The sequence below is a fragment of the Paramormyrops kingsleyae genome, chromosome 8 (genome assembly GCF_048594095.1).
Source record: "Paramormyrops kingsleyae isolate MSU_618 chromosome 8, PKINGS_0.4, whole genome shotgun sequence".
Classification (NCBI taxonomy): Eukaryota; Metazoa; Chordata; class Actinopteri; order Osteoglossiformes; family Mormyridae; genus Paramormyrops; species Paramormyrops kingsleyae.
Window position 1 is genome coordinate 23,969,670 of NC_132804.1, and position 14,663 is coordinate 23,984,332.

The 14,663-nt window shown below is 45.5% G+C and overlaps 1 protein-coding gene across 9 annotated transcripts in view; it reads left to right on the forward strand.

Annotated features, from left to right (window-relative positions):
* The window catches only part of dock3 (dedicator of cytokinesis 3), a 188,124-nt gene that overhangs the window by 137,955 nt on the left and 35,506 nt on the right, over nt 1–14,663 (forward strand). For all 9 annotated transcript variants that reach the window (XM_023811310.2, XM_072715502.1, XM_023811318.2 and 6 more), the window contains 5 exons: nt 826–907; nt 1,394–1,454; nt 2,757–2,904; nt 10,158–10,246; nt 12,432–12,557. In XM_023811310.2, the coding sequence (XP_023667078.1) occupies nt 826–907; nt 1,394–1,454; nt 2,757–2,904; nt 10,158–10,246; nt 12,432–12,557 (506 nt within the window). The remainder of the gene's footprint in view (nt 1–825; nt 908–1,393; nt 1,455–2,756; nt 2,905–10,157; nt 10,247–12,431; nt 12,558–14,663) is intronic.

The window sequence follows — 14,663 nt, forward strand, 5'->3', positions numbered from 1 at the left end:
TCTATGAACCGTGGAACGAATCTGAATTGGGGGGAGGGGGGGCATAAGGGTTATGTCTACTCGTGTGTAGAGATATAAAATTTTGTTATAGAAAACATGGATATAATTCAGGCTTTTACTAATAATGTTTTAGCATTACATTATTTGTAGGTAATTTTTTCGTGGATGTTTTTTAATGCAAAAGTTATACCTAGTTTTTTACCCAAGTAAGGAGAATTTTGTCATTCAAGTCTTTTTTAGTATTTCTTAATGAGTTTGGATGTCTGCTTTGGATGTTCATGAGTGGGTGACGGCATGAAGGCTGACTGAGCGTTGCTCAATTAATGTGCATATATTGAGTTTTAGGACTCTCCTCGTACAGGAGTGCTTTATGAAAGCCCAGTCTGTTCAGTAATTGCTCTTGTCGCAGTCATGGATATGACTTCATCCCAACAAAAAAGGATTTTTCGCTTAATAGATGGTTTTTTTTCCTGTTGATATCGACCCTGGCAACTTTGTTAAATTTACTTATGGTTAGCTATTTTGTTTTCATTACTGAAATAATTGCAGAAGTTTCAAAAGCGTTCAGTAAGTTTTCCCTTCTTTCATGAAAAGACTGTTGCATAAGAAATCATTTTCCCCCACTATTATTATTATTGTTATTGTACAGTAACAATGTGCAATTGTCTGACTGAATCTGTTTATTATTTATAAACTGTTTTTGCTGAGATTTTCCTCATTCTTATTTGCACTAAATGCATACAGTAGAGCGTGTCCTCCCCGAAATGGTCTCGGTATCCCTGGTTGAGAACTGGGGGGGTAACATTGCCGTCTGTGTTTTTTCAGCGAGAAGTTCATGGTGAGACTAAACAAAAATGGAGGTCCTAAGAATCCTGAGAAGGTCGACCGCCTCTGCTCCCTCTTCACGGTAAAGCCCTCAGGCACCTTGATTATGAGTGTTGACCAAAAAAAAAACATAGATTACAGGGTTAAACAGGGTGCTCTCAGGTCTGAATATGTGGAGTAGGTGTGGGATTGTTCAGGATGCTGCTCCTCCTCTCCTACTCCAAAGAACGTCTGTGTTTCTCCACCCTGGTCCTTGGGGACCCCAGACAGTCCACGTTTTTGCTCCCTCCCCATTCCTAGCCAATCAGGAACATCGAGTACCTGGTTCCGCTATGTTTGCAGGCGGGAGAGAACAAAAACGTAGACTGTCTGGGAAATGCTCAAGGACTTGGTTGAGCGACACTGATTTAAGTGAATTGCTGATAGCGTGTGACTTGTCTGCCATCCAGAATGTCCCCTGCTGTACGCTTTTTCCATCCTTGTGATAGGCTGTAGATGACAGTGACACTAACAGAATATGTGATCATAGAAAATGGTTGGGTAACTTTTTTTGTTTGTTTGTTTGCAGGATCTAAGCAATAAAGATATGAAGAGAGACCTGTATATTGTGGCACATGTCATCCGGACAGGTAAGCCGCACGCTGAGGTCTCCAGAGGTGCTGGAGGTTGTCTGATGCCATGATGAGCCCAGGGAAAGAATCCCTCTAACTGTCTCATGCTGATTGGCTGCCTGTCTAGGCTCCCCGTGCCGTGGAAGCTTGCCTGCTATTTGCCAGGATGCCAACGTGTTCTCTCCATTCAGCGCCGCAAATGACCCCTCCCCCCCCCCCCCACCCCGCACACCTGCTAATGTGCATTTCTGGCATGCATTCTGATACGCATGTAATATATTTAACAGCTTAGCAGATGTCCTTAGTTTCTCTCGATATGTATAGTCTATTTCTGGATCTTTTTCTTGAAGTTTCTGTAGCGTTAATTCCTTGGATCAAACAGCATCCCCCTCTTCAGAGGAATCCTTGCCATTAAATTCCCTTCTACACCCCCCCCCCCCTCCCCGGTTGGCAGACCTGGTGTCTGTGCCCATTTGACTGACGCCCATATTGGATACCGAGGAGTGATATAACCTCAGAGTTGGATGTGCTGGGAGGGGGGGGGGGTGGGGTCACGAATCCCTCTCTATTGCTCTATTGATTGGAGAGGCAGGGGGCTGTGCACTGCTAGAAGGCCCACTGGCCCCCCCTTCACTTGTCCTAAGTTTAGATTTCAATTCCAGCCAGCCAGGCCCAGTCTTCACTAAATAAATCAGGAGACGCGGCGCGGCAAGACCGCGGTACTCTGGGAGAATGTCGGACCGTGTCGGGGCCAAATTATTTTAATATAGAAGCGAGCTATTTTATTAAGACAAAGATGCGGATGAATGAGACCCGACGCACCGCCCAGGGCCTTTAGTCCTGGCGAGAGCCTTCCTGTGAGTCCTGGAAGGTTAAATTAAACCAGACCTGTGTGAAAGTCGACCCACAGGCCAGATTTTTACTTGATGTTTAAAAAACCGGTAAACTTTTATGTTTAAGTCTGAACGGATTTTTGCTCACAAATCTTTCTTTGAGTTAAATAAATAATATTATTATTGTAGCTTTCATGATGCATGAAAATAATCATTAAAAATACCCCCTGCTGACATGATGAATGTTGGATTTGACCCTCCACATAAAATAAATCCTAGGCCTGTATTAAACATACTAGCTGTGCCTTTAGCGTGTGAAGGACAGCGTGGGTATATATTGAAAAGAGCATTTCCCTCAGAATATTACCTCATGGCAGAGAGGAGGGGTGCTAGTTCATAGCTCTGTGTACATGTGATGCTCTCATATAGAACCGCATTGTGGATAAATAGTCAGCACCGGCCCAATCTGACCCGGATGTCTCCACAGGCCGGATGCTGCTAAACGACTCCAAGAAGGGCCCACCACACGTGCAGTATCGCCGGCCGTATGGGTGCGCCGTCCTGGCCATGAGCGACGTGCTGCAGACCATCTCTGAGCTCAAGGAGGAGAAGGACTTTGTGCTGAAAGTCTACACGTGAGCAGCGATGCCCGAATGCGCATCTACATGCAAGCGCACACTCTCATGCACGCACGCCCGCATGCTTTCCAGCCTCCGCGAGGACTTCCTGTTGACTCTAATTGACTTTAATTGCCATCTGTGTCAGAATAAGTAATGAAAGGTCCATTTTCTCTCCAAGGCAAATACGGCACTTTGCCATTATGGAATGATGATAGCCAGAAGGTTTCCCTTCCCCGTTTCTCACCAGATACATATTTCAGTCGTAATTTGAGAACATCCATTATGGAAGTATGACTCTGAGTCACACTGGGGCCTCGTAATCTTTCCACTGTTTCCAATGCAACTTTCTCTTGCAAACTTCTTTTACCCCCCCTTGTCACTAATGCTCGTTGGTACAATCCGGGCTGCCAGACTTGCTGGATTTTGGTTTATCTGCTGATAGGTTTTCTGCAGTCTTACGGTTACCATGTGTGCTGGTGAAGGTTTCCCAGGAGAAGGAAAATGGACCAAGCTGTACTCCTGCCGTTGTTACCACATGGAGTTGAGAGATGGCGCTTTGCCTACTCGGGTGTCCAAAGCCTTTAAATGGAATTTAATACATTGGTCCATGCTTTGAAGCTGCAATCTATTAAATCCAATATTGTGGCAATTTCTGATTAATTTCCTATATCTCCTGATGTTTTTTGTCTGCTCGAGTTCATTTATTCCCCAGTCTAAAAATTAAGACTCTTTGCTGTTGGAGCAGATAAAGCATAGAAAGGCACAGCAGTGACACCATAGTAATGCCTCTCCTTGACCACTCAGAGAGAGCCAGTTTGAGCCCAAGTCTGCGGATGTTTCTCATTGTAGATACTTGACCGTACTTGTGTTCTCGTGTACCCATCTTACATCATCTTCCATTGCCAAAGACCAGTTCCAATACCAAGAACAGAAGTATGAAGGATGGTAAAAATCCATGAATGTCTTTCTTGTCCTGCCCCAAATTTCAAGGATGCATTGGTTGCATCCTCGCTAAATGAGAATGATTCATTGTGTCTGAAGTTTGTTCTTGGGATGTTAACAGGACCGCACTTGCCAAGACCACAAGTACGATCTTTGAGTTATTGGTATTGAGAAGCCCCCCTAATCTGCCAACCTGCTGGGGTTTCAGACTTGGGTCTCTGGTAAAAGGAGCCTGTCTTGTCACACGTCCTCTCCAACCCAAGGTCAAGAGAGCCAGTTGGAAATGGTGAGGGGTAGCCCTAGTTCCTCACTGTAAAAGGACCCAGACACAGGCCTGGCTGGAAGTTGTTCCGGACACAGAGATTGCTGGATTAAGTTCCAGCTGGAACCCTACTGTAATAACCTCGAGAAGATAGCTTTACCTGCTGTAAAATATCCATCCATCCACCCTTCAATTTATTTTCCATAGCCAGTTATTCAATGCAAGCATCACAGTGAACATGGAGTCTGGTTCAAGAGCCACAGAGCACAAGGCGGGGGTACACCCTGGATGGGGTGTTGGGCCATCTCAGGGCACAAGGCGGGGGTACACCCTGGATGGGGTGTCGGGCCATCTCAGGGCACAAGGCGGGGGTACACCCTGGATGGGGTGTCGGGCCATCTCAGGGCACAAGGCGGGGGTACACCCTGGATGGGGTGTCGGGCCATCTCAGGGCACAAGGCGGGGGTACACCCTGGATGGGGTGTCGGGTCGTCTAAGGCGGGGGTCCTGTTGGTAGAAGTGTCAGCTGAACACTCCACAGTAATGAAAGTTTTGTCTGCAGTGCAGGGTCACGTTCATTAGACAGGGCAGAAGAGCAGCTGCCGCCTGTGTCCTAACGTTGCTAAATTGGTGCTTAACCTGCCAGAGGCTGACTGAGCGCCATCTCAGTAAATGCTCAGCTGCAAGACATAATGATGATCTCCTGCATGAGCACGCTGGGGGAGTGGCCAGCGAGAAGACCCTAGCGGCACGGGGATGGTGCGGCTTATTCGGGACAGGATGTTCTGGGGTATCGGGTATGGATCGAGACGGCGAGTGTGGCAAGGAAATGCTGAAAATAATGCTTCCATCAGGGTAGGAAGGGGGGTAAAAATCAAACTCAGACGTCTGGGTCAGGGACAAAATAAAACTAAAATGAGTTTTTTTTAGCTGCTATAGGGATCTGACTGGTGTTAGGACTTCAGTTTGAGGCAGAGGGTGGGGATTAAAGAAAGCAGAACATGCCACATTATATCTATAATTGGGAACGAGGGCGGCTGAAGCCAGTTAGCCCTGACGATTGTGGTCACCTGACCCTGTCTCTCGAGATGGACAGTGGCCACGTCTCCCCTGTCCTCACCCTCTTTTCTTCCAGTCTTGACCTCCAAGTGTGCGTTTGCCATTCTGGCAGCCTCAAGTAAAACACTCTTAATGTTACTCAGTCTGCTAACTGCTAATCTGTAATCTGTTAGCTGGTAGGTCTTTTCCTAGGCAAGAGAAATCTTTGCTTGTTGCCATAGTTTTGTCGTGTCTCGGTGCCGAGCCTCCCACGCATATGAGGAAGCAGAGCAGCAACAAACACTGGGGGGGCGTGGGGGGCCTGCCTGCTGTTGGACCTTTACTTGGAGGGCAAGTAACAGTGACGGGGGGGGGGGGGGGGGGGGGAATTGGACTGTAAGTGACAGAAGCATGTTGTGTCAGTGATATAAGGACATCTAGTGGAAGAAAGTAATACAGAAATTGCAGTATGGCCATCGGAAAGAAGCATGTGTTTCCTGTACTTTGTATGACATTTAAGCTGTAATATGTACATTGATTTATTTCTCAGCGACATATTTTCTTGACTAAAAATTGCAATAATGTCAAGAGTTGTTATATGTAGCTTCAAATCCTTCAGGAGTCAAGCCACAGGATTAGCCTTTATTAGGGCGGCCAGTAAAACGCATTAATAACACGTCATATAGCTTTGTGGCGTCACTGTGGACCAGAGCGGCTCTCACTGTTAGATCGTGTAGCAGTCGGCGTCCCAGTTGTAAGGCCGCTTGTCTCCTGACACAACGCCTGATGTTTTTTCTTTCCTAGCTGCTGGCGGTGACACACTCCAGCACGTTTCTTGAATGCTAACGCAGCTAGCGCTTCCCCAGGCCCGTGATGCCTCCTTGTGCGCTGGCTAATTACACTGTCATCGTCACGGCAAGCTGCTCGCACCGTAACACCACACGGTGCTTGGTGGCCTCTGTCACGTAAAGCAGGAGTGCTGAGCAGTTTGTTCAATTTCTGGAGCTGGGAGACACATGTATGCTGTTACTGCAAAAGGTTTGTCCTGTGATAGTATTTAGGGGAGTCTCTAGAGGGCAGGCAAGAAGGATGGAAAGCTCACTCTCCAGGTGACGCTGTAAATGGATGTGACTGAGAGCGTTGCGGATGTGGCCTTGTGGCAGCATGGTTAGAATGTTTGCGTCACACCTCCCCAGGTCTGTGTGTGTGGAGACTGCATGTTCTCCATCATCGGGTTCCCCCTGGTTTCTCCAAAAGCATGCTAAAGTAAATTGGAGATGCCAAATTACTCATCAGTGTCAATGTTTGTGTGAATGGTGTTGGTGCCCCATCCTGGGTTATTCCCTGCCTTGCGCCTGTAGGTTCTGGGATAGGCTCCGGACCCCCACGACCCTGCACAGGACATGAAGGAATGAGAGCGTCGCCAGTCTCAAAAGACATGAGGACATTTAAAAGCCTGGATAGTTTTTTTTTTTTCCAGTTTTAGTGCCAAAGCCTTGAAAATGCAACAGCCGGGATCAATAATAGGAAGTCTTCAGTATTCTACAAAGAGAAATTAACTGAGGAAATGAGAATGTAGGAAGCAGGAATAATATAAATGCAAGGATTCCACCTGAAACAATATCAATACAACATTAAGTGGAATAGAGGTTTCTAAAACAAACTTTAGCAAAATTAAATGTGAGACTACTGACTGCACTACATGGACGTCTTACTGGTTTATTACTAATTAGTTAATTATTATAATTACAACTGAAATACTAATTTACTGTAGAAAAATCACTTCAGTTTGCCCTTATTAAAATGGACCAAAGGAGTTTTCCTGTGTAGAATATACTAGCAGAAAGCCATCATTTGGGTGACCTGCCCAAGAGCAGAGAGCAGTAATTCAACAGGAATATTTTGGTGACCATGTGAGCATTATACATTTGCTGGTCTCTGAATTGCCTGGCGAGTGTGGCTGTGTTTGTGAGTGTGTGCCCTGTGTTGGCCTGCCTTGTGTCCCGTGGTTTCTGGGATTGTCTCCAGGCTCTCCACAACCCTGTGTTGGGTATGCGGTCAGAGAAAATGGATAAATAGACAAATTCATTACTCTCTGTTTCTTTTTTTAAACTGAAAGATTTATAAATCCAGCCTACTATTATATACAAATAACATCCAAGCAAAAACGAAAACAAATATATATGTATTATTTGGTATATTCAATTTATGTATTCGGAGCATAAAAATGTTGTTTTGCAGCTTTACTTTTGCATTTCAGTCCAGAATTCTAATTTCATGGTTTGTTTCATTTTAGTTTCCACATTGCCTTGTTGGATTGAAAACGGAACACCACTCTGTCCTCTATTTGCGTGATAGCAGAGCTAACGAATATGCTCCGTAATTATCACTGCAGCTTATTCAAGGGAAATCAAGTACCAGATGTTTTCAGGGAGCAATATCAGGCTAGGCTCTTTTCCAGGGCAACTTACCCAGCCATTAAACATTGGGAAAGTTTAGGTTTAGATTACATCCATCCATCTTCTAATTGCTTATCCTGACCAGGGTAACCTGGAGCCCCCCATAGGGCTCAAGGCTGGGGTACACCCTGGGTGGGGTACCAGCAAGGGCGTAGATTTGGCTATGGACAGTGGAGACATGACCCTACCAGGATTGTGGGAGTACCGTGTGTGTTTAGGAGGGCGGGGGGATGGCATGAACTTTGTCCCTACCAATGTAGACACCAAACCTGTGTCCTTAGGTGCCAGTCCATCACAAGACACATACAGTATATGAACACACAACGTACGGAACACGATGGGCCTTTTGCAGACACCAGTTAGTCTAACTTTCTATTCATCTGACTGCAGCAGTAACCGAGAGAGCATGCAAAGTACACACACACACACACACACACACACACACACACACACACACACACACACACACACACACAGGGTGGAGGTGGGACACAATCCTGCAGCCACAGGGGGGTGAGGCAGTAGTGCTGCCCATTTAGATAACATATCGCAAAAGTAGTTCTTTCACCGCACAGCAATCTGCATGTTTATAACCTTGAGGCGAGAAAAGAAACTAAGATGAGATGAGATTGGATACTTTTATTCTCACCGTACAGATGCAATGAGATGTCGCTTGGAGCTAAAGCCTGTAGAGGCCTAGTTAAGGATAAAGTATAAATACAGATAAGATATATGATAAAACAAGGAAAATTAAATATATATAGGCAGAATAAAAGGAATAAAAATAAATGAATAAAACGCCAGTACTGGAAGCAAAGAGCCTAATAGCCCATCATTATTAGAATGATTTTACACAACAGAATAATTTGCTTGGGGGGGGGGGGGGGGGGTAGAATAAATAAATTATTACACTTGCGGAATAGGGAGGTAAATAAGTAAAGTAAATAGCAAAAGAGTAGTCACAGTTATTAAAGTTATGGCACCTTTTGTAGGGGGGTCCAGTCACTGAGGAGGTGGGGCTGGGGGGGCAGCAGCTGACATAGTAGATGCACTGCAATCGAAAACCATTTTTGCCCCGAAGACCAAGAAATGGTTTTAAATACGATCTGAGGCACAACTAGGAGCTGTAAAGGGACAGGTGTGTGTGTGTGGGGGGGGGGGGGGGGTGCTTGGGACGTGGGGGTCAGAAAACACAAAATTCCTCCTGGTACCAACTGATCTGGAGCAGCCAGGAGGAAGGTTGTCCAGATTGGAGTCACAGTCAGTCCGAGCTAGATGGGAGGGGGGCCGGATCAGCGGACAGGGTCACTAGGAGCGCGGCCGCCAAGAATAATCTGCATGTCGTACCCGCCGGTGCTGCTAGGTAATCGGATGAGGGAACCTCTGAAAGAACATCGAGGTTGTGGACGAGCAGATGTCGGCATCCTTTGCCGGCGACTTGACTCCTGACACCGCGACACTCAGAAGCGCAGCCAGAAGAGGCTACACAAGGCATCAGAGCCAAGCGAGGGGCGAGACGCGGAAGGAACGGCGGGTGGACAGATGGACGCGGCGGGAGAGCGTTACATGGAATCAAACAAAATCCTTCAGCATGACCTGCGGGGCCGACTCCTGTGTTCCTGTGCCCTTCCCACCGCCGCCACCCCCGAAGCTGGACGAGCCGAGGCCGAGGGAGGCCTTGAAGAAGACAGTATACAGAGACCGCATCTTACTACTGTACATTTAAGCCTTCTGGATTTTCTGGTAGCACTTCACAGTTCTCGGCACAGACACTAAAATGAGTCTGCAGTGTGATTCCAAATACCTCTTTCTGTGTGTTTTCTGCGATGACTGGAGTCCTGTACAGGGTGTTCCCCTGCATTGTGTCCTGTTCTTCCAGATAGAAGGCAGTAGGATGGGTGGATGGGATATTTCCTGGGATATGGGACATGCTGGAAAGTTCTATTTGTTTAATGACATGCCAGGTGAGAGGAATCCACGATTGTACATACAACGGAAAACAGTTTGGCTCGCTCCTAAAAGCAGCATCAGTACACAACAGCAACGACACATTTACGCACAGTAAAACCGGGCACAATAAATAACAGTGATATCATTTATTTCATAAACTGTTAAAGTAAAATGTAAAACGCTGCAGGCATGTTGGTACAAGATTCAGAAAGAGGCGATTTGAAGCCATCTCTCCTTATTACCCTTTCAGAAAAGAGGAACCAGGAGCTGGCATAGAATAGGGTGGAACTTTAGGATGCAATTGTTGCCACTCTTCTTTCGTGTCATTATCCATTACACATGCATTATCGCAAGAACTGCGGCAATTGCCTCAAGAAGCCGCTCGTTCTAAATCAAAGGGCCGCAACATCACCATAAAAAATATAAATGTCTTTGTATATCACCTTATTCCTGAAAAACAAAACCACAATAGCGTGTTATGAACTTATTAGCCCTGGTGTTAACCACTAAAGCTTTAACTTACAAGCAGCATGGGTATTGAACAAGACCTGCTTTTATTGTTAATGCAAAAAAAAATGTTTATGCGGGTTAGTAATGTATCTCTTCACCTTTTGCAGTTGTAACAATGAAAATGAGTGGTACCAGATCCACGAAAATATCATTCGCAAATCCAGCACCAAGTACACGGCTCCTAGCACAAACTACGGTAAGTTCTGTCACTACAATAAGTTGTTCTACTTGTACATTACATTGATGTCATCGAAGTAAAAAAACAAAAAAAACAAAACAAAACATTGAACGGGTCATAAATCAAGATGTTATGGAGTTACACAGTACTGTAATGTTGTAGACATTGGCAGATGACGGTCAGTAGGTTGTGCTCAGCAGATCCGCCATAAGGTGGGTTGCTGTCTCTCCAACCTCCCGCCCGTGCTTCTGGCTTGACCGTAATGACGGCAGACGGACTAAACGGGCAGGGAGGACGGCGAGCGGTAGCTAAAACTCGACGGCCATCTGAGCTTTGGGTTCAAATCTACCGGCAGTAGCGGGAATCATCATGGGCTGGCCGGGGGGATGAGGGGGCCGGCTCAGCTGAATGACTCCCCCTGACAGACGGAGGCGGAGTCATATGGTGGCGTCTTTGTTTGTTTGGTTAGCCTTCGCCTGGAAACAGCAGCGTGTCGAGCTCATCGCTGGCATCCTGGCCCGTGCCAGTAACGGGCTGTGAAGAACCTCTTTCTACTGAAGCATAGTCCGCTTGAGAAATATACCTCACTTATGATACAAAATAAAGTAGTTTTTAGCCCAAAATGCTTTTTCCAGCCTGGTTGTATGTCTGGGTAACTTAATATAAAACTAAAATGATCTTTCTTTCCAACGTATCAGAAGTTTTCTTATTAATTAATCACTTAATCAGTCAATCAATCAATCAGTTGTCAGTTAGTTAAATACCCTGCAAGGTGTCTGGTTCATCTATGCATCCAGTGTCCATCTTCCAGTGTCCATCTCCCAGTGTCCATCTTCCTCTTACTTGGAAGAAGAGCCATTGGGGGGGGGGGGGGGGGGGGACTGAAGCCTAACCTATGTAACAAAGGGAGAGAATACAAACTCTGCACCTTTTCAGCTCATGACCTGGAAAATTCATATGTCTGCAATGCTGTCAGATGGAGTTAATGGCAGATTAGGTTACAGACGATGAGAGGATGAAGTGCACTAGCATCAGCAGGTGGGAAGCAGTGCGAGGACTCCACTCCCCCCCCCCCCAACCCCAGCACCCACTGCTTTGTCTGACTAAAACCATCAGGATGGGGCACACAGCTCCATCGCTTACGTCAGCCAGTAGTGAGCCCACATGGCAGATTTAAAAAATGGATGCCCCTCTTCCACGGCGCTCTTCCATACTCTGCCTGGTGACTCACAGGTGCTAAGCAGGGGAGGTAGTGGCAGCAAGGCTGAGGGGGGGGCATGCATGCGGGGACCACGATTTCGCTGTGCGTCACAAGAGTTTATGGCAACCGTCTGAAGACGTAATGAATGAAAACATTTCCGCAAATAATCTATGAGTTTATTCACATTTTTACAACAAAATTCCAGATTTCCTAAGAACCTCCAACTCTCCTAGTGAATTTGTCATTCTAATTTAGTACAACCTAACAAATGTACAAGCTTAACTAACTTCAGTCTCAGCAATCTCAAGAACGTTCATCCTCAACAAACTCTTGCGACACCATTTATAGTCCAGAGCTGATTTTTAGCTTCTCTCTCAAAAACAGACCAATTTTTGGATTTTCTTTGGGTGTTTTAATTGTGGTGTCATGTCCGTCTTGACACGTGCCCACACACGGCCGAGACTGTACTCGTGCCAACAAGGCTGGAGCACATGTGAGGGAAATCAACATAAAACATCTGGGGCTTTCTGCGAGCTCATGGGACTTTTACTTCAAAATGTTCTGAGGGCAGATTGTAGAGGAGGCGGGTCCAAGCAACTAGAGGAGGCAGGGGCAAGATATCTAATTGGGTGGTCTTGCTTCTACTAGCCGCTTGGACCCACCTCCTCTATAATTGGATTGGTTATCTCTCTGAACCAATCATTTTTCCTTCTGCCCTCATAACATTTTTATGTAAGTGACTGACTTCCACACAGGTGTCTAGGGGACCTAAATTTCTCAATAAACTGAATGTTTCGAGAAATTTCCGCCATGTGTCCTGCGAGTCGGGGCCGCAGGATGTAAAAGAGCAACGAGTCACACAGCCTGGGAGTCTGGGTTTTCACCTTGCTCTAGAGATTTCCTTCTCCCTGCAGTCTATTCATTTATCTACATTATCCGGTCATTTATCCTTTTCGCCCCCCCCCCCTCCCCTCCATCTTTCATCTCCATCTATTTCCGCAGGCCTGATCATTTCCCTCCAGCTCCTGCGGGGGGAGATGGAGCATGTACGCAGGGAGAATCCGATGATATTCAACCGGGGGGCGGCAGTCACACGCAAGCTGGGCTTCCCTGACGTGATCATGCCAGGTGAGAGAAATCCACCAGAGCTGGCGGCGCACTTGTCACATGCGTGTGAGTTTGTCACTGCAGATTTCAGTAAGAGGACACATGTCTCACTGCTAAACATGAACATGCACTAATAAACTATGCCTTAGCAAACTGGATACATCACTAACTACTCGGTGGTATTGAAATACCAAATTTTAAGTAATTCATTAGCTTGTCGGTAATTAGCTTGTACATGTCTAGTTAAATAACGGGCAAGATAGCTACTGAATAACGATGTTATTGTTGAACAGAAAGAGAAACTCCCTTGGAAGCTGGATATTGAACACATAATTCACCATAGATAACTGCACATACTGCAAATTGTTTACTTCTGGCACATCATTCCATAGCACATTTAACACTTAAATAACAAAACTGGTACATGGTACCTATCTGATGGAGAAAAGAAAATACTTTTACAATGGAGGACGGCAGCGGCTAATTTGTCATCCCCTTTAGGTGGTGATGACACCACCGTTACCAACATAACGGTCAATGTCTTCGTTATATACCAATAAATAATAAATCATTTATACTGTAGTTGATGTAATGCATTGGTAACCTAAGGTCAGTGTATGGTATGTATCCATAGGTAATGCAGTTCAGCTGATAATGTGGCCCATATTTTGTTTAAAACACATACACTTAACATGAGGTTAGAATGTTTTACTTCATTTGGGTGTAATAAATAGGCTCTGTCTAACAGCAGTAACTAGATTGTTTTCCCATCGATTTCTCAGGATGTCAAGGTATTGCTACTGAGAAAGTGAATCTTGTTTAAATGTCCGCCATAGATTATTTACTGTGTTTCTTTGGCGGTGATGCAGCTGGTAATGGTAGAGTATAATATGCAAATAAAAATGAGCCAGTTTCCAATGTTTCACCAGCTTGTCTAGTAGCGTAAGATAAACACAAATATACCAGAAAATGTCACACGAGGTTAATACCTGTGTCTGTCATTTAATGAATTTATAATGTCCTTTTACCTCCATACAAAGAAAACATGCATCAACATAGGTTACAGTGTATGCAACTGTTTTATGATGCAGCCATATCGCCATGGGCAAACTAGAGAGGGAGATCATTATACACGTTTGAAAACATCATTTAAAAACATGAACGAATAGAGAGAATTACAAAAATTACATACAGCTGATCATAATCATCGCAGGCAATATTTCAAGTGTGTGTGTGTGTGTGTGTGTTTGCACAGTATGTGTTAGGTTAATGACTATGTGTATAAGGAGAAAAAAACTAATTCAAAATAACTAGGTGTGATTTACTTCAGAAACAGAATAAATCTAGGTAATTATGGTCAAGATAATCACAGGTATATCGTGTTGAGAATATGGATAAAGCTACAGACGGCAGCTGCATTTTTACGTTAAAAACACTGTAAGAAGTAAATATATGGTTTTCTCGAGCCGTTTGTTGCTTTCGCTGTATGTATGATTTTCGATTGAACGCCCTGCTTTCAGTTTTATCCAGGTTTGGTGCGCCACCCGCATGCCTACATTACAAAGTGAAAGCTATTTTCCTCCTTTTGATTAAAATTTTTATTTTGCGAGGTTTCATCTGTGTGCCCCGTCCTCCTCCAGGTCAGTGGTTTGTGCTGTTTCAGGTCTGATCACTGGTGATGACTGGCTTTACTTTTAAGATGGCAGGTTTATTTATTCTAGACCTTGGGACGTATCCTGCATCAGGCTATCAACAGTCATATTCCTTCACTTGGTTAATGTGCTTTTATTCGCCCCTGATCAAAAAGTCTGCCCCTTATCCCAGCAGAGACCCTTTCATTTCTGCCCATGCGTTCAGTGACACGTGTGTGTCTGTATGTGTCTTTTTCTCTCTCACACACTCTGCTCCCACTGTCCCGGGGCACCTGCTGTACGTCTTGCCCCCCCCCCATCCTAGAGGTGAAGATAGCTGGGTGTAAGTGCCAAGCATGACTGCGCCCGTATCTGCTTCCCTGGCCAGCCGCCTTGACCCGCTATCCGCTCCGCAGCCCCGTCTGCTAATGCCTAAACGCGGCCGTAGCCTAAATGTCTCATGTGCCCGACGCATATTTAATGGCTCGGCCGGTTT